Raw genomic sequence first — 19,908 nt, 5'->3', positions numbered from 1 at the left:
GGGATGGGCGCCCAGCATCCACTACGGACTACGAGAAATAGAATTATCGGTAAGTAAATTCTTATTTTCTCTGACGTCCTAGTGGATGCTGGGGACTCCGTAAGGACCATGGGGATTATACCAAAGCTCCCAAACGGGCGGGAGAGTGCGGATGACTCTGCAGCACCAAATGAGAGAACTCCAGGTCCTCCTCAGCCAGGGTATCAAATTTGTAGAATTTTACAAACGTATTTGCTCCTGACCAAGTAGCTGCTCGGCAAAGTTGTAAAGCCGAGACCCCTCGGGCAGCCGCCCAAGATGAGCCCACCTTCCTTGCGGAATGGGCTTTTACAGATTTTGGCTGTGGCAGGCCTGCCACAGAATGTGCAAGCTGAATTGTACTACAAATCCAACGAGCAATAGTCTGCTTAGAAGCAGGAGCACCCAGCTTGTTGGGTGCATACAGAATAAACAACGAGTCAGATTTTCTGACTCCAGCCGTCCTGGAAACCTATATTTCCAGGGCCCTGACAACGTCTAGCAACTTGGAGTCCTCCAAGTCCCTAGTAGCCGCAGGCACCACAATAGGTTGATTCAGGTGAAACGCTGAAAACCACCTTAGGGAGAAACTGAGGACAAGTCCTCAATTCCGCCCTGTCAGAATGGAAAATCAGATGAGGGCTTTTACAGGATAAAGCCGCCAATTCTGACACGCACCTGGCCCAGGCCAGGGCCAACAGCATGACCACTTTCCATGTGAGATATTTTAACTCCACATATTTAAGTGGTTCAAACCAATGTGACTTTTGGAACCCAAAAACTACATTGAGATCCCAAGGTGCCACTGGAGGCACAAAAGGAGGCTGTATATACAGTACCCCTTTTACAAACGTCTGAACTTCAGGGACTGAAGTTAGTTCTTTTTGGAAGAAAATTGACAGGGCCGAAATTTGAACCTTAATGGACCCCAATTTCAGGCCCATAGACACTCCCGTTTGCAGGAAATGTAGGAATCGACCTAGTTGAAAATTCCTCCGTCGGGGCCTTACTGGCCTCGCACCACGCAACATATTTTCGCCAAATGCGGTGATAATGTTTTGCGGTTATATCCTTCCTGGCTTTGATCAGGATAGGAATGACTTCATCCGGAATGCCTTTCTCCTTCAGGATCCGGCGTTCAACCGCCATGCCGTCAAAAGCAGCCGCGGTAAGTCTTGGAACAGACAGGGTCCTTGCTGGAGCAGGTCCCTTCTTAGAGGTAGAGGCCACGGATCCTCCGTGAGCATCTCTTGAAGTTCCGGTTACCAAGTCCTTCTTGGCCAATCCGGAGCCACGAATATAGTGCTTACTCCTCTCCATCTTATGATTCTCAGTACCTTGGGTATGAGAGGTAGAGGAGGGAACACATACACTGACTGGTACACCCACTGTGTTACCAGAGCATCTACAGCTATTGCCTGAGGGTCCCCTTGACCTGGCACAATACTTGTCGAGTTTTATAAACATGTGGAAGACTTCTGGGTGAAGTCCCCACTCTCCCGTTACTGCTGACAGTGCTATCACATGATTTTCCACCCAGCGAAGAATCCTTGCAGCTTCTGCCATTGCCCTCCTGCTTCTTGTGTCACCCTGTCTGTTTACGTGGGTGACTGCCGTGATGTTGTCCGAATGGATCAACTCCGGGTGACCTTGAAGCAGAGGTCTTGCTGAGCTTAGAGCATTGTAAATGGCCCTTAGCTTCAGGATATTTATGTGAAGTGATGTCTCCAGGCTTGACCATAAGCTCTGGAAATCCCTTCCCTATGTGACTGCTCCCCAGCCTCGCAGGCTGGCATCCGTGGTCACCAGGACCCAGTCCTGAATGTCGAATCTGCGGCCCTCTAGAAGATGAGCACTTTGCAACCACCACAGGAGAGACACCCTTGTGCTTGGTGACAGGGTTATCCGCTGATGCATCTGAAGATGCGACCCGGACCATTTGTCCAGCAGGTCCCACTGGAAAGTTCTTGCGTGGAATCTGCCGAATGGGATTGCTTCGTAGGAAGCCACCATTTTTCCCAGAACCCTTTCATTGATGTACTGAGACTTGGCTCGGTTATAGGAGGTTCCCGACTAGCTCGGATAACTCCCTGACTTTCTCCTCCGGGAGAAACACTTTTTTCTGGACTGTGTCCAGGATCATCCCTAGGAACAGAAGACGAGTCGTCGGAATCAGCTGCGATTTTGGAATATTGAGAATCCAATCGTGCTGCCGCAACACTACCTGAGATAGTGCTACACCGACCTCCAACTGTTCCCTGGATCTTACCCTTATCAGGGAATCGTCCAAGTAAGGGATAACTAAAATTCCCTTCCTTCGAAGGAGTATCATCATTTCGGCCATTACCTTGGTAAAGACCCGGGGTGCCGTGGACCATCCATACGGCAGCGTCTGACACTGATAGTGACAGTTCTGTACCACAAACCTGAGGTACCCTTGGTGAGAAGGGTAAATTGGGACATGAAGGTAAGCATCCTTGATGTCCCGAGACATCATGTAGTCCCCTTCTTCCAGGTTCGCAATCACTGCTCTGAGTGACTCAATCTTGAATTTGAACCTCCGTATGTAAGTGTTCAAGATTTTAGATTTAGAATCGGTCTCACCGAGCCGTCCGGCTTCGGTACCACAACAGTGTGGAATAATACCCCGTTCCCTGTTGCAGGAGGGGTACCTTGATTATCACCTGCTGGGAATACAGCTTGTGAATGGCTTCCAAAACTGCCTCCCTGTCAGAGGGAGACATCGGTAAAGCCGACTTTAGGAAACGGCGAGGGGGAGACGTCTCGAATTCCAATTTGTACCCCTGAGATATCACCTGAAGGATCCAGGGGTCTACTTGCGAGTGAGCCCACTGCGCGCTGAAATTCATTGAGACGGGCCCCCACCGTGCCTGATTCTGCTTGTAAAGCCCCAGCGTCATACTGAGGGCTTGGCAGAGGCGGGAGAGGGCTTCTGTTCCTGGGAACTGGCTGATTTCTGCAGCCTTTTTCCTCTCCCTCTGTTACGGGGCAGAAATGAGGAACCTTTTGCCCGCTTGCCCACGAAAGGACTGCGCCTGATAATACGGCGTCTTATGTTGAGAGGTGACCTGGGGTACAAACGTGGATTTCCCAGCTGTTGCCGTGGCCACCAGGTCTGAAAGACCGACCCCAAATAACTCCTCCCCTTAATAAGGTAATACTTCCAAATGCCGTTTGGAATCCGCATCACCTGACCACTGTCGTGTCCATAACCCTCTACTGGCAGAAATGGACAACGCACTTAGACTTGATGCCAGTCGGCAAATATTCCGCTGTGCATCACGCATATATAGAAATGCATCTTTTAAATGCTCTATAGGCAATAATATACTGTCCCTTATCTAGGGTATCAATATTTTCAGTCAGGGAATCCGACCACGCCAACCCAGCACTGCACATCCAGGCTGAGGCGATTGCTGGTCGCAGTATAACACCAGTAAGTGTGTAAATACATTTTAGGATACCCTCCTGCTTTCTATCAGCAGGATCCTTAAGGGCGGCCATCTCAGGAGAGGGTAGAGCCCTTGTTCTTACAAGCGTGTGAGCGCTTTATTCACCCTAGGGGGTGTTTCCCAACGCACCCTAACCTCTGGCGGGAAAGGATATAATGCCAATAACATTTTAGAAATTATCAGTTGTTATCGGGGGAAACCCACGCATCATCACACACCTCATTTAATTTCTCAGATTCAGGAAAACTACAGGTAGTTTTTCCTCACCGAACATAATACCCCTTTTTGGTGGTACTCGTATTATCAGAAATGTGTAAAACATTTTTCATTGCCTCAATCATGTAACGTGTGGCCCTACTGGAAGTCACATTTGTCTCTTCACCGTCGACACTGGAGTCAGTATCCGTGTCGGCATCTATATCTGCCATCTGAGGTAACGGCGCTTTAGAGCCCCTGACGGCCTATGAGACGTCTGGACAGGCACAAGCTGAGTAGCCGGCTGTCTCATGTCAACCACTGTCTTTTATACAAAGCTGACACTGTCACGTAATTCCTTCCAACAGTTCATCCACTCAGGTGTCGACCCCCTAGGGGGTGACATCACTATTACAGGCAATCTGCTCCGTCTCCACATCATTTTTCTACTCATACATGTCGACACAAACGTACCGACACACAGCACACACACAGGGAATGCTCTGATAGAGGACAGGACCCCACTAGCCCTTTGGGGAGACAGAGGGAGAGTTTGCCAGCACACACCAGAGCGCTATATATATATATATATATATATATATATATATATATATATATATATATACACACAGGGATAACCTTATATAAGTGTTTTTCCCCTTATAGCTGCTGTATTTTTAATACTGAGCGTAATTAGTGCCCCCCTCTCTTTTTTAACCCTTTCTGTAGTGTAGTGACTGCAGGGGAGAGCCAGGGAGCTTCCCTCCAACGGAGCTGTGAGGGAAAATGGCGCCAGTGTGCTGAGGAGATAAGGCCGCCGAGAAGGGGGCGGAGCCTATCTCCCGGTTTTCTGTGTATTCTGGCAGGGGTTAAATTCATCCATATAGCCCAGGAGCTATATGTGATGCATTTTTTTGCCATCCAAGGTGTTTTTATTGCGTCTCAGGGCGCCCCCCCACAGCGCCCTGCACCCTCAGTGACCGGAGTGTGAAGTGTGCTGAGAGCAATGGCGCACAGCTGCAGTGCTGTGCGCTACCTTGTTGAAGACAGGACGTCTTCTGCCGCCGATTTTCCGGACCTCTTCTGTCTTCTGGCTCTGTAAGGGGGCCGGCGGCGCGGCTCTGGGACCTATCCATGGCTGGGCCTGTGATCGGTCCCTCTGGAGCTAATGTCCAGTAGCCTAAGAAGCCCAATCCACTCTGCACGCAGGTGAGTTCGCTTCTTCTCCCCTTAGTCCCTCGATGCAGTGAGCCTGTTGCCAGCAGGTCTCACTGAACATAAAAAACCTAAAACTAAACTTTTCACTAAGCAGCTCAGGAGAGCCACCTAGTGTGCACCCTTCTCGTTCGGGCACAAAAATCTAACTGAGGCTTGGAGGAGGGTCATAGGGGGAGGAGCCAGTGCACACCAGGTAGTTCTAAAGCTTTACTTTTGTGCCCAGTCTCCTGCGGAGCCGCTATTCCCCATGGTCCTTATGGAGTCCCCAGCATCCACTAGGACGTCAGAGAAATATATTATATATATATATATATATATATATATATATATATATATATATATATATACACATATATATATACATATATATATATATATATATATATACATACATACATACATACATACATACATATACACACATATATACACATATATACATACATATATATGCATGCTAGGGTCTCAATCTCTGCTGATAAGGTACCTGTCCACGCTGCCACAGCGCTATAAACCCATGCCGACACAATCGCCGGTCTGAGTAGTATACTAGAATGTGCACGCTATCTGCAGGATCCCTGAGAATAGCTAGTGCTACCTTCTGTGCAAACAGGACACCCTAGGGGAAGATTTCCAACACATCCTGGCCCTAGTGGGGAAAGGATACTGCCTGAGAATTTTTTGTGGGAAGCTGCAGTCTCTTGTCTGGAGATTCCCGCTCTTTTTCCTCATGAGAGGAGGGAAATTTACCTCAGCTTTCTTCCCCTTAACATTTGTACCCTTGTGTCAGGGACAATGAGTCATCAGTGATATGCAAATCATCTTTTATTACAATAATCATATATTGAATACCTTTCAGCCATCTTGGCTGTAACTGTGCATTATCGTAGTCGACACTGGAGTCAAACTCCGTGTCGATATCAGTGTTTATTATTTTGGATAGTGAGCATTGTGAGACTCTGAAGGTCTCTGTGACATAGGGACAGACATGGGTAGATTTCCTGTCTGTTCTCTAATCTTTTGTGCAATAAATTCACCTCAGCACTTACACATATCCAAACAGGTGTCGGCGTTGTCGACGGAGACACCCTCTCACACACATATTTGCTCTATCTCCTCCTTATGGGAGCCTTTTACCTCAGACATGTCGACACACACGTACCGACACACCACACACACAGGGGATGCTCTATTTGAAGACAGTTCCCCCACAAGGCCCTTTGGAGAGACAGAGAGAGAGTATGCCAGCACACAGCCCAGCGCTATATGACCCAGGAATCACACAGTAACTTAGTGTTAACCCAGTAGCTGCTGTATATATTGTTTTTACGCCAAATTTATGTGCCCCCCCTCTCTTTTTCACCCTCTCTATCGTGCAGGGGAGAGCCTGGGGAGCTTACTCTCAGCGGAGCTGTGGAGAGAAAATGGCGCTGGTGAGTGCTGAGGAAGAAGGCCCCGCCCCATCAGCGGCGGGCTTCTCCCGCGATTTTGTGTAAAATTAATGGCGGGGGCTCATGCATATAACAGTGTCCAACTGTATATATGCTGCTTTTGCCAGGAGGTACTTAATTGTTGCCCAGGGCGCCCCCCCCTGCGCCCTACAGTGACCGGAGTGTGTGGGTTAGTGTGGGAGCAATGGCACACAGCTGCAGTGCTGTGCGCTACCTCATGTGAAGACAGGAGTCTTCTGCCGCCGATTTCGATGTCTTCTTGCTTCTGCCGGCTTCTGTCTTCTGGCTCTGCGAGGGGTACGGCGGCGCGGCTCCGGGAACGGACGACCAAGGTTAAGATCCTGTGTTCGAACCCTCTGGAGCTAATGGTGTCCAGTAGCCTAAGAAGCGCAACCTAGCCACAGTTAGTAGGTTTGCTTCTCTCCCCTCAGTCCCTCGTAGCAGAGAGTCTGTTGCCAGCAGAAGCTCTCTGAAAATAAAAAACCTAACTAAAATACTTTCTTATTAGCAAGCTCAGGAGAGCCCACTAAAAGCACCCAGCTCTGGCCGGGCACAGATTCTAACTGAGGTCTGGAGGAGGGGCATAGAGGGAGGAGCCAGTGCACACCAGTAGTACTAAATCTTTCTTAGAGTGCCCAGTCTCCTGCGGAGCCCGTCTATTCCCCATGGTCCTTACGGAGTCCCCAGCATCCACTAGGACGTTAGAGAAATATATTATATATATATATATATATATATATACCGTATATACTCGAGTATAAGTCGACCCGAATATAAGCCGAGGCACCTAATTCTACCACAAAAACCTGGGAAAACTTATTGACTCGAGTATAAGCCTAGGGTGGGAAATGCAGCTCTAGCCGTACACAGCCCTCAGTGCCAGATATGCCCTCATAGTGCCAGATATGCCCCCACAGTGCTGCCAGATATGCCCCCACAGTGCTGCCAGATATGCCCCCACAGTGCTGCCAGATATGCCCCCACAGTGCTGCCAGATATGCCCCCACAGTGCTGCCAGATATGCCCCCACAGTGCTGCCAGATATGCCCCCACAGTGCTGCCAGTTATGCCCCCACAGTGCTGCCAGATATGCCCCCACAGTGCTGCCAGATATGCCCCCACAGTGCTGCCAGATATGCCCCCACAGTGCTGCCAGATATGCCCCCACAGTGCTGCCAGATATGCCCCCACAGTGCTGCCAGATATGCCCCCACAGTGCTGCCAGATATGCCCCCACAGTGCTGCCAGATATGCCCCCACAGTGCTGCCAGATATGCCCCCACAGTGCTGCCAGTTATGCCCCCACAGTGCTGCCAGATATGCCCCCACAGTGCTGCCAGATATGCCCCCACAGTGCTGCCAGATATGCCCCCACAGTGCTGCCAGATATGCCCCCACAGTGCTGCCAGATATGCCCCCACAGTGCTGCCAGATATGCCCCCACAGTGCTGCCAGATATGCCCCCACAGTGCTGCCAGTTATGCCCCCACAGTGCTGCCAGATATGCCCCCACAGTGCTGCCAGATATGCCCCCACAGTGCTGCCAGTTATGCCCCCACAGTGCTGCCAGATATGCCCCCACAGTGCTGCCAGATATGCCCCCACAGTGCTGCCAGTTATGCCCCCACAGTGCTGCCAGTTATGCCCCCACAGTGCTGCCAGATATGCCCCCACAGTGCTGCCAGATATGCCCCCACAGTGCTGCCAGATATGCCCCCACAGTGCTGCCAGATATGCCCCCACAGTGCTGCCAGATATGCCCCCACAGTGCTGCCAGATATGCCCCCACAGTGCTGCCAGATATGCCCCCACAGTGCTGCCAGATATGCCCCCACAGTGCTGCCAGATATGCCCCCACAGTGCTGCCAGTTATGCCCCCACAGTGCTGCCAGATATGCCCCCACAGTGCTGCCAGATATGCCCCCACAGTGCTGCCAGTTATGCCCCCACAGTGCTGCCAGATATGCCCCCACAGTGCTGCCAGATATGCCCCCACAGTGCTGCCAGATACGTTCCCTCCCCAAGTGCCAGGTATGCCCCACAGTGCTGTTACTTACCCCTCCGTCGATCCCGCGCTGTCTTCTGGAGGGACACGAAGCACACAGCGTGCGCGGCTCTCCTGTGTCCCTCCTGCATCTTCGGCGGCCGCGGCGGGTCTATTATAGGAAGTGCCGGTTCGTGATCAGAGGTCACGAACGGGTATTTCCTGTAATAGAACCGCCGCTGCTGCCGCCGGAGATGCAGGAGGGACACAGGAGCGCCGCGCGCTGTGCGCTCCATGTCCCTCCTTCACACTGCTCTGCCTCTGCCTGCACTGACTCGAGTATAAGCCGAGGTGGCTTTTTCAGCACAAAAAAAAGTGCTGAAAAAGTCGGCTTATACTCGAGTATATACGGTATATATATATATATATATTTTGAACCCATTATAATGAATTTTTTATTAAGTTGGTGGCACAGTGGAAATTGGTGGGGAGGTGGGTGAAAAAAAAACAAAAAACCTTCATTGGTTCCTTCTACAGCCCTGCCCACGCACCCAGAAATGCCTTCCTAACATTAAAATATGTAAAATAGGTGCCAATTCCAAATATATCTTTCAAAATGCTTAGTGTGTACACTCAATTTCGTGTTTGTCAGGGCTCTGGGAAGTTCAAGGGAAAATTGCTCATCGTCCACATTGTTCATCTTTCACATTGGTCATGTCTTCTAGTGTGCATGTGCCTTTAGTCACTGTTTTCCTCTTTTGATTATGTGCCTATGTACTCTGTAATTGGGCACTGCGGAACCCGTGTGGCGCCACATAAATAAAGGATAATAATAATGCTACCCCAATCCCTTCCAAAAATACCACAAAAACCGAATGATAAGTGACAAGATATACACAACACTCCTTGGCAGTTGTTCAAACTTGGACCTTATTCTGTTTTTCTCTGCTCATGCCAAGCGGAAAGACTGACCCTCTAATTGCCAGGAAGGAGCAATAAAGTTTGTATTTAGTGGTAAAAGGACCCATTATCAGGTTCAAAGCCAATTATCACTGATGGAATTTTGAGAAGGTATGTCAGAAAATGAAGGTGGCTGTGATGAGTGTGATCTCTATACGTGGACAGTGAACAGACATACATATTTTATCTAAAGTGTTCCTCTTTTGTTTTCCCTGACAACACCATTGATCCACTTGGTTGGTCCCAGCCTATCCACTGCTTCATTGACGTGGATGCTTGGTGATCAGGCCACAATAATGGGCTTGTGTGCAACGCAACCGAACATTTATTAACAACACAAAATGTATAGAGTGCAGTACCAAAGTGTAGCTTGTTCGGCGAAAGACGAAGATCTACCATATTTATAGAATCTCTGAATGAATATGGAAGTGGCTGTACTGAAAAGAAAAACAAAAGCACTTACTCTGCCAAAATGTTCAATCACTTGATCCGTTGCTGCTTTGTGTGTACTTAGATTGGTTAGGTCAAGGGGAACAATTAAAACATCTCCATCTTGTAAATGGCTGATTTCTGTTAATAACAAAAAATTATAAATAAATCTTATATGGAATGCCACCTTCGCAGCTAAATTTTGTAAATTATATATATATTATATATATTTAATCAGAACACTGTTGCCTGTGATACTGTGTTGTAATGTGCTTTGTAAATGAACCTAAATCAGAGCACTTAATGCCAAATCAATGGTGCCTTCAGACATATGGTAACATACAGTAAGCAACAAATGAATAAACAAAGCTCTTCTGACACGAAAGAAAAACGAGATTTATGGTAAGAACTTACCGTTGTTAAATCTTTCTGCGAGGTACACTGGGCTGCACAGGGAATGACATTAGGGTGTAGAGTAGGATCTTGATCCGAGGCACCAACAGGCTAAAAGCTTTGACCTTCTTCCCAGAATGCATAGCACCGCCTCCTCTATAACCCCGCCTCCGTGCAAAGGAGCTCAGTTTTTGTTAACCAGTCCAATGGTAAAAGACGACAACCGTTAGTAGCCACATACACCACATTCTCACGACAGGAGGAAGTGTCAGCGGCTAATGCCATACCAACCCAAAGAAGCTAAGTGCGTCAGGGTGGGTGCCCTGTGAAGCCCAGAGTACTTTGCAGAAAGATTTTACAACGGTAAGTTCTTACCATGAATCTCGTTTTCTGCTGCGGCGTACACTGGGCTCCACAGGGAATGACATTTGGGATGTCCTAAAGCAGTTCCTCATGGGAGGGGACGCACTGTAGCAGGCACAAAAATCCAGCATCCAAAGGAAGCATCCTGGGAGGCGGAAGTATCGAAGGCATAGAACCTTATGAACGTGTTCACTGAGGACCACGTAGCCGCCTTCCACAATTGTTCAAGGGACGCACCACGGCGGGCCGCCCAAGAAGGGCCAACAGACCGAGTAGAATGGGCCTTGATGGTAGCAGGAGCTGGAAGGCCAGCCTGTACATAAGCATGTGCAATCACCATTCTAATCCATCTGGCAGGGGTCGGCTTGTGAGCAGGCCAGCCATGTTTGTGAAAGCCAAATGGTACAAAGTGAATCAGACTTCCGAAGGGATGCAGTTCTCTTCACATAGATACGGAGAGCCCGTACCACATCCAAAGACCGCTCTTTAGAAGACAAGTCAGGAGAGGCAAAGGCCGGAACCACGATCTCCTGATTAAGGTGGAAAGAAGACACCACCTTAGGTAAGTACCCGGGACGTGTTCTAAGAACCGCCCGGACACAGTGAAAAATCAGATATGGGGACCTACAAGAAAAGGTACCCAGATCCGACACCCATCTAGCAGAGGCAATAGCCAGCAGAAAAAATACCTTAAGAGAAAGCCACTTGAGGTCTGCAGATTCAAGGGGCTCAAACGGAGACCCTTGCAACGCCTCCAGAACCACCGACAAGTCCCAAGGTGCCACAGGCGGGACATAAGGAGGTTAAATCCACAACACACCCCGAGTGAACGTATGAACATCAGGTAAAGTCGCAATTTTTCTCTGTAACAAAACCGACAAGGCTGAAATATGAGCCTTGATGGAGGCCAAACGAAGGCCCAAGTCCAGGCCCTGTTGTAGAAAGGCCAAAAAGTTTGGCCGTACTAAACTTGTAAGCAACGTGATTGTTAGTGGCGCACCAAGCAAAGTAAGAATTCTAGACCCTATGTTAAATCCGAGCAGAAGCCGTTTTCCGGGCCTTCAACATAATTTGAATGACCGCCTCAGAAATCCTCTGGCCTTCAAGATGGAAGCTTCAACAGCCAACCGGGCTAAATCTGGATATACACAGGGGCCCTGAACGAGGAGATCTGGGTGCTGCGGAAGTAGAAGGGGCCGCTCTATCGAGAGACCCTAAAGGTCTGAGAACCAATGCCGTCTGGGCCACGCGGGAGCGATCAGAAGTAGGAGTCCTCATTCTTGCTTGAACTTCCTTATTACTCTGGGCAGGAGTGACAACGGAGGGAACACGTATGGCAACTGAAAGTTCCATGGAATTGCCAGAGCGTCCACGAACGCTGCTTGAGGATCCCTTGTCCTTGCTCTGAACACCGGAACCTTGTGATTGTGTCGAGACGCCATCAGGTCCACATCTGGGAAACCCACTTGTCCACTAGGAGTTGAAATACTTCTGGATGGAGGCTCCACTCTCCAGCGTGTACGTCCTGAAGCCTGATGAAGTCCGCTTCCCAGTTTAGGACCCCCGGAATGAACACTGCCGATATGGCTAGCAGATGGCGTTCTGCCCACTGAAGAATTCTTGATGCAGCCGCATGGCAATGAGGGAAGTGAGTGCCGCCTTGATGATTTATGTACGCCACTGTGGTGGCGTTGTCCGATTGTACTTGAACAGGTCTGTTCTGTATTAAATGCTGGGCCAAGTTCAGAGCATTGAACACCGCCCGCAGTTCCAGAATGTTTATCGGGAGGAGAGACTCCTCCTTGGTCCACCGACCCTGAAGGGAGTGTTGCTCCAACACCGCGCCCCAACCTCTCAAACTGGTATCAGTCATCAGAAGGACCCAGTTGGAGATCCAGAAGGGACAACCCCTGCTCAATCGTTGGTCCTGAAGCCACCAGCTCAGTGACAGACGGACCTCCGGAGACAAGGAGATCATGTGAGACCTGATCCAGTGAGGCAGGCATTCCCACTGGGAGAATCAATTTCTGTAGAGGGCGGGAATGTAATTGAGCATACTCTACCATGTCGAAAGCAGACACCATGAGACCTAGCACTTGCATCGCCGAATGTATCGACAATTGCAGACGAGATAGGAAGCGTTGAATCCTGTCCTGAAGTTTCAGGACCTTCTCCTGAGACAAGAACAACCGCTGGTTGTGAGTGTCTAACAACGCCCACAGGTGCACCATGCTCTGAGCAGGGACCAGGGAAGATTTCTTCCAGTTGATGAGCCACCCGTGGGCTTGCAGAAACTGGAGCGTCAGATCCAGATGGCGTAGGAGAATTTCTGGGGAATTCGCCAGGATCAACAAGTCGTCCAGATACGGCAGGATCCTGACCCCTTGACGGCATAGTACAGCCGTCATTACCACCATGACCTTGGTGAAGACTCACGGAGCTGTGGTCAAACCAAAAGGTAACGCCCAAAATTGGTAATGGAGGTTGCCAATCGCAAACCTCAGGTACTGCTGATGCGACATTGCAATGGGAATATGCAGGTAAGCATCCTGTATGTCCAGGGAGACCATATAATCCCCAGGTTCCAAGGCCAGAACAATAGAGCGAAGAGTTTCCATACGAAACTTGGAGACCCTCACAAATTTGTTCAAGGACTTGAGGTTGAGAATGGGCTGAGAGGACCCATTCGGTTTCGGGACTAGGAACAGCGGTGAATAGTACCCCTTGCCTCTCTGAGCCAGAGGCACCTGTACTACCACTCCTGTGTCCAGGAGGGACTGTACCACCGAATGAAAAGTCTTTGCCTTCACCTGATCCGAAGGGACGTCTGTCAGGCAAAATCGATGAGGGGGATAATTCTTGAAGGATACGGCGTAACCTTGAGTGACGACTTCCTGTACCCAGGCATCGTAAGTGGTCTTCAACCATTCCTGGGTAAACCCTAGAAGTCAGCCCCCCATTCTGGCATCCCCCAGAGGGAGGCCAGCCCCATCATGCAGCAGGCTTGTCAGTTTTGGAAGCAGGCTGACGGGCAGCCCAGGCCCGTTTAGGTTTGGGCTTAGTGGATTTGAAAGTGCGAGCCTGTTTCGGGTACGCCTGACCCTTTGCTTTCCCTGAAGGATGAAAGGAGCGAAAGGAAGTACTCTTAGCCTTCGGTACCGAAGGAGCAGTAGCAGTACTAGGTAGACAAGCTGTTTTAGCAGAGGCTAAGTCAGCCATTATCTTATTGAGGTCTTCTCTGAAAAGAATGTCTCCCTTAAAAGGAAGCACCTCCAGGGTTTTCTTAGAGTCCAGATCCACAGACCAGTACCGCAACCATAGAATCCGGCAAACCAAAATGGACGTAGTAGAAGCCTTGGCCGCCAGAATACCGGCATCAGAAGCCGCCTCCGTAATATAATGAGAAGCTGTGACAATATACGATAGACATTGTCTAGCATGATCAGAAACGTTGGAAGGCAGCTCAGCTTCCAACTCCTGAGCCAACGCTTCAATAGCCCAAGTCACTGCAATGGTGGGCCGATGCGCAGCACCTGCTAGGGTGTAAATCGCCTTTAGACAGCCCTCCACACGCTTATCCGTCGGTTCTTTCAGAGACGTGACGGTAGTTACAGGCAGAGCTGAGGATACCACCAGCCGCACCACTTGCGAATCCACTGGCGGGGGGTGTCTCCCAATTTTTACTCAGCTCCACCGCGAGGGGAATGCGAGCTAGCTTCTTCTTGTGAGGCGTGAATTTCTTTCCTGGATTTTCCCAGGATTCCTGACATATGTCAACTAAATGGTCAGAGTGAGGCAAAGCCTGTTTAACCACTTTGACGTTTAAATCTGTCCGGTTTCTTAGGGGCAGTATCAGGCTCTGGGTCATCAGTAATTTGAAGAATTATCCTTATAGCCTCCAACAAGTCAGGAACATCCACCTGTGAAACAGATTCCCCATCAGAAATATCAGTATCAGTGTCTGTGGGGTCAGTATAAACGCCATCCTCATCAGACGAAGTGTCTGCGACGTTGGTGGATTGTGAGGAAGTAATAGCCCGCTTAGAGGACCCCTTGGTCTTATGGGGAAGAGGGTGAGATTTCTGTTTAGTCAGTGATTGGTTCAATTGCTGTAACTAGTTACCAGCGTATTCAATAACGTGGAGAAAGTAGCCCAAGGTGGGTCATTATACACCCCCTGTTGCTACGGTCCCACTGTGGGGTAGGGAACCCCCAGAACCTGAACCCTCTGCTGCTATGTTTTCCTCTAATGTGTCTGCAGTGTCACCACCATGCAATGTGGGATCAGCCCCAGCTCAGTCGCCTCTTGTAGCGGACATGTCTGAAAGCTCAATTCAAGGCAACCCAGTACAATATCAGCAGCACAACACCTGACAAGAACCCCCTGTGTAGTATATTAGCACAAAGAGTTCCAGAGGTAAATGGTGACTAAAAAAATCACAGAGAAAAATACACAGTAAGTATATCTTGTGAAACACCTATATTAAGTAATAATCCTGACGCACTTAGGGGGTAATTCAGAGTTGATCGCAGCAGCAAATTTGTTAGCAGTTGGGACAAAACCATGTGCACTGCAGGGGAGGCAGATATTACGTGCAGAGAGAGTTAGATTTGGGTGGAGTGTGATCAAACTGAAATCTAAATTGCAGTGTAAAAATAAAGCAGACAGTATTTACTCTGCAAAGAAACAATATAACATACCCAAATCTAACTCTCTCTCCACATGTTATATCTGCCCCCCCCCCCCCCCCTCAGGTTACAGAATATAGGGATAGCAATCTGAGTGAGATACACGAAATGGAGGTCACACAGCAGCTATATGCACACACACAGTCACAATGTGCAATGCAGAAATTATGACATGCAATAAAACTGCACTGGACTAGCAATACAGTGTAATACTAAGTATAGCTATACACTCAATAGATATAACAATGCACAGTAAAGACTGGATGTATATCACAGGGTACTTGTACTAAATAACCCTGACTAAATGCACTTTTTCTTAACTAACACTGGCAACAGACATGTAGAATACTTGTGTCCTGTAAAATGCACAGCACCGACATGCAGGTGGCTTTACAGAGGAGGATTTGCCCAAACAGTCCCAGGATCAGGTGGGGGTTTTAGGGATCTGCACTGGTCCTGATTGTACAATAATTGTCATTCAATTTGTATATATCATATGTAGCAGAAATATCAACCAACATAAAGCTACCTACTTCGCCAATTAAGGCTTTTAAAGTAGAACAGGGTTGGTGGTGCTCCCAGACATTTGTTCAGTAACAAACTATTAAAGGGTTGTTTTGCAGATGCAAAAAAAAGGGGGACTATTAATTATGTCTCTCAGGGGCACACTTTTGTTTATATAAACTGATAGAAAAATGGATAGGGCTATTACAATTTATGTGAAAGATAGGATAAAACTTAACTTTTAATGTAGTACAGACGAAAGAATGATAAAAATATTGCTGTATGTCAGCAGTATAAGTTAAAACAAGTATTAAACAACAAAAATTCAATGACGATGAAGTAATATGTAACTCACTTAGTATACAGAGGGTGACAGAAAGTTTATCTGTACACCCACTGGTTTGTAAGTGAGTATTAATGTTTGACGTTTGTCAGAAGCGAAAATATGAGATATTCCTGTTATCTCTATGAAATTATGATTTGATATACACTTGTATATTCATAAGAGATAATAGAAAACCGGCTTTTGTGAATCCGGACTCCTGTAGGACTGGTCAGCTGGGGTGAATTAATTGCAAGATTAACTATGATGAAATTTGCTGATCAGCGTGAGGTATGTTCCTTATTGCTACAGTACCCGGTATTCCCAGAGGGTCACCCTTTCTGGTACTGACCAGGCCCAATGCTGCTTGGCTTCCAAGATCAGACGAGATCGGGCATGTCCAGCATGGTATGACTGTAGAGAGTCAAGAAAATACCTATCAGCATGGACGATGGCCACTACTGAAGCAAATTAGGAAAAATAAGATTTTACTCACCGGTAAATCTATTTCTCGTAGTCCGTAGTGGATGCTGGGAACTCCGTAAGGACCATGGGGAATAGCGGCGGCTCCGCAGGAGACTGGGCACAACTAAGAAAGATTTAGGACTACCTGGTGTGCACTGGCTCCTCCCTCTATGCCCCTCCTCCAGACCTCAGTTAGGAAACTGTGCCTGGAAGAGCTGACACAATAAGGAAGGATTTGAAATCCCGGGTAAGACTTATACCAGCCACACCAATCACACCGTACAACTCGTGATACTATATCCAGTCAACAGTATGAATAACAACTGAGCCTCACGAACAGATGGCTCATAACAATAACCCTTTAGTTAAGCAATAACTATATACAAGTTTTGCAGACAATCCGCACTTGGGATGGGCGCCCAGCATCCACTACGGACTACGAGAAATAGATTTACCGGTGAGTAAAATCTTATTTTCTCTAACGTCCTAGTGGATGCTGGGAACTCCGTAAGGACCATAGGGATTATACCAGAGCTCCCAAACGGGCAGGAGAGTGTGGATGAGACTGCAGCACCGAATGAGCAAACTCAAGGTCCTCCTCAGCCAGGGTATCAAACTTGTAGAATCTTGCAAAAGTGTTTGAAACCGACCAAGTAGCAGCTCGGCAAAGTTGTAAAGCCGAGACCCCTCGGGCAGCCGCCCAAGAAGAGCCCACTTTCCTCGTGGAATGGGCTTTAACAGATTTAGGATGCGGCAGTCCAGCCGCAGAATGTGCAAGTTGAATCGTGCTACAGATCCAGCGAGCAATAGTCTGCTTAGAAGCAGGAGCACCCAGCTTGTTGGGTGCATACAGGATAAATAGCGAGTCAGTTTTCCTGATTCCAGCCGTCCTGGAAATATATATTTTCAGGGCCCTGACTACGTCCAGCAACTTGGAGTCCTCCAAGTCCCAAGTAGCCGCAGGCACCACAATAGGTTGGTTCACATGAAAAGCTGATACCACCTTAGGAAGGAATTGGGAACGAGTCCTCAATTCCGCCATATCCATATGAAAAATCAGATAAAGGCTTTTGCATGACAAAACCGCCAATTCTGATACACGCCTGGCCGACGCCAAGGCCAACAGCATGACCACTTTCCACGTGAGGTATTTTAGCTCCACGGATTTAAGTGGTTCAAACCAATGCGACTTCAGGAAATCCAACACCACGTTGAGATCCCACGGTGCCACTGGAGGCACAAACGGGGGCTGAATATGCAGCACTCCCTTAACAAAAGTCTGAACTTCAGGCAGTGAAGCCAGTTCTTTTTGGAAGAAAATGGACAGAGCCGAAATCTGGACCTTAATGGAACCCAATTTTAGGCCCATAGTCGCTCCTGACTGTAGGAAGTGCAGAAATCGACCCAGTTGAAATTCCTCCGTTGGGGCCTTCCTGGCCTCACACCAAGCAACATATTTTCGCCATATGCGGTGATAATGATTTGCGGTCACATCTTTCCTAGCCTTAATCAGCGTAGGAATGACTTCCTCCGGAATGCCCTTTTCCTTTAGGATCCGGTGTTCAACCGCCATGCTGTCAAACGCAGCCGCGGTAAGTCTTGGAACAGACAGGGCCCCTGCTGCAGCAGGTCCTATCCGAGCGGCAGACTCCATGGGTCCTCTGAGATCATTTCTTGAAGTTCTGGGTACCAAGATCTTCTTGGCCAATCCGGAACCACGAGTATAGTTCTTACTCCTCTCCTTCTTATTATTCTCAGTACCTTGGGTATGAGAGGCAGAGGAGGGAACACATACACCGACTGGTACACCCACGGTGTTACCAGAGCGTCCACAGCTATCGCCTGAGGGTCCCTTGACCTGGCGCAATATCTTTTTAGCTTTTTGTTGAGGCGGGACGCCATCATGTCCACCTGTGGCCTTTCCCAATGGTGTACAATCATTTGGAAGACTTCTGTGTCTGCTGAGAAAGTCTGCTTCCCAGTTGTCCACTCCTGGAATGAACACTGCTGACAGTGCCAACACATGATTTTCCGCCCATCGGAGAATCCTTGTGGCTTCTGCCATTGCCATCCTGCTTCTTGTGCCGCCCTGTCGGTTTACATGGGCGACCGCCGTGATGTTGTCTGACTGGATCAGCACCGGCTGGTTTTGAAGCAGGGGTCTTGCCTGACTTAGGGCATTGTAAATGGCCCTTCGTTCCAGAATATTTATGTGTAGGGAAGTCTCCTGACTTGACCATTGTCCTTGGAAGTTTCTTCCCTGTGTGACTGCCCCCCAACCTCGAAGGCTGGCATCCGTGGTCACCAGGACCCAGTCCTGTATGCCGAATCTGCGGCCCTCTAGAAGATGAGCACTCTGCAGCCACCACAACAGCGACACCCTGGCACTAGGAGACAGGGTTATCAGCCGATGCATCTGAAGATGCGATCCGGACCACTTGTCCAACAGATCCCACTGAAAGATCCTTGCATGGAACCTTCCGAATGGAATTGCTTCGTAAGAAGCCACCATCTTTCCCAGGACTCGCGTGCAATGGTGCACAGACACCTGTTTTGGTTTTAGGAGGTCTCTGACTAGAGATGACAACTCCTTGGCCTTCTCCTCCGGGAGAAACCCTTTTTCCTGTTCTGTGTCGAGAACCATCCCCAGGAACAGTAGACGCGTTGTAGGAACCAGCTGCGACTTCGGAATGTTCAGGATCCAGCCGTGCTGTTGTAGCACTGCCCGAGCTAGTGCTACTCCGATCAACAACTGTTCCCTGGACCTCGCCTTTATAAGGAGATCGTCCAAGTACGGGATAATTATAACTCCCTTCCTTCGAAGGAGTATCATCATCTCTGCCATTACCTTGGTAAATACCCTCGGTGCCATGGACAGACCAAACGGCAACGTCTGGAATTGGTAATGACAGTCCTGTACCACAAATCTGAGGTACTCCTGGTGAGGACATGCAGGTAAGCATCCTTGATGTTCAGTGATACCATGTAATCCCCTTCTTCCAGGCTTGCAATAACCGCCCTGAGCGATTCCATTTTGAACTTGAACCTTCGTATATAAGTGTTCAAGGATTTCAAATTTAAAATGGATCTCACCGAACCGTCCGGTTTCGGTACCACAAACATTGTGGAATAGTAACCCCGCCCTGTTGAAGGAGGGGTACCTTGACTATCACCTGCTGCGAATACAGCTTGTGAATTGCCTCCAGCACTGCCTCCCTGTCCGAGGGAGCTGTCAGCAAGGCAGATTTGAGGAAATGGCGAGGGGGAGACGTCTCGAATTCCAGCTTGTACCCCTGAGATACTACCTGTAGAATCCAGGGATCCACCCGTGAGCGAGCCCACTGGTCGCTGCAGTTCATGAGACGGGCCCCCACCGTACCTGGCTCCGCCTGTGGAGCCCCAGCGTCATGCGGTGGACTTAGAGGAAGCGGGGGAGGACTTCTG

General features: G+C 48.8%; 1 protein-coding gene and 1 pseudogene across 1 annotated transcript in view; both read right to left on the bottom strand.

The window, feature by feature from the left end:
• DHRS7 (dehydrogenase/reductase 7) overlaps window positions 1-19,908 on the bottom strand; it is an 88,905-nt gene that overhangs the window by 46,599 nt on the left and 22,398 nt on the right. The window contains exon 3 of the mRNA XM_063947758.1: window positions 9,763-9,869. Coding sequence (XP_063803828.1) covers window positions 9,763-9,869 — 107 coding nt within the window. The remainder of the gene's footprint in view (window positions 1-9,762; window positions 9,870-19,908) is intronic.
• On the bottom strand, window positions 16,303-16,421 carry LOC134981824 (5S ribosomal RNA; annotated as a pseudogene).

Source organism: Pseudophryne corroboree, chromosome 12, assembly GCF_028390025.1.
Source record: "Pseudophryne corroboree isolate aPseCor3 chromosome 12, aPseCor3.hap2, whole genome shotgun sequence".
NCBI classification, from domain to species: domain Eukaryota; kingdom Metazoa; phylum Chordata; class Amphibia; order Anura; family Myobatrachidae; genus Pseudophryne; species Pseudophryne corroboree.
The sequence above is the reverse complement of the archived record's forward strand: the minus strand, read 5'-3'. Positions and strand labels throughout refer to the sequence as shown.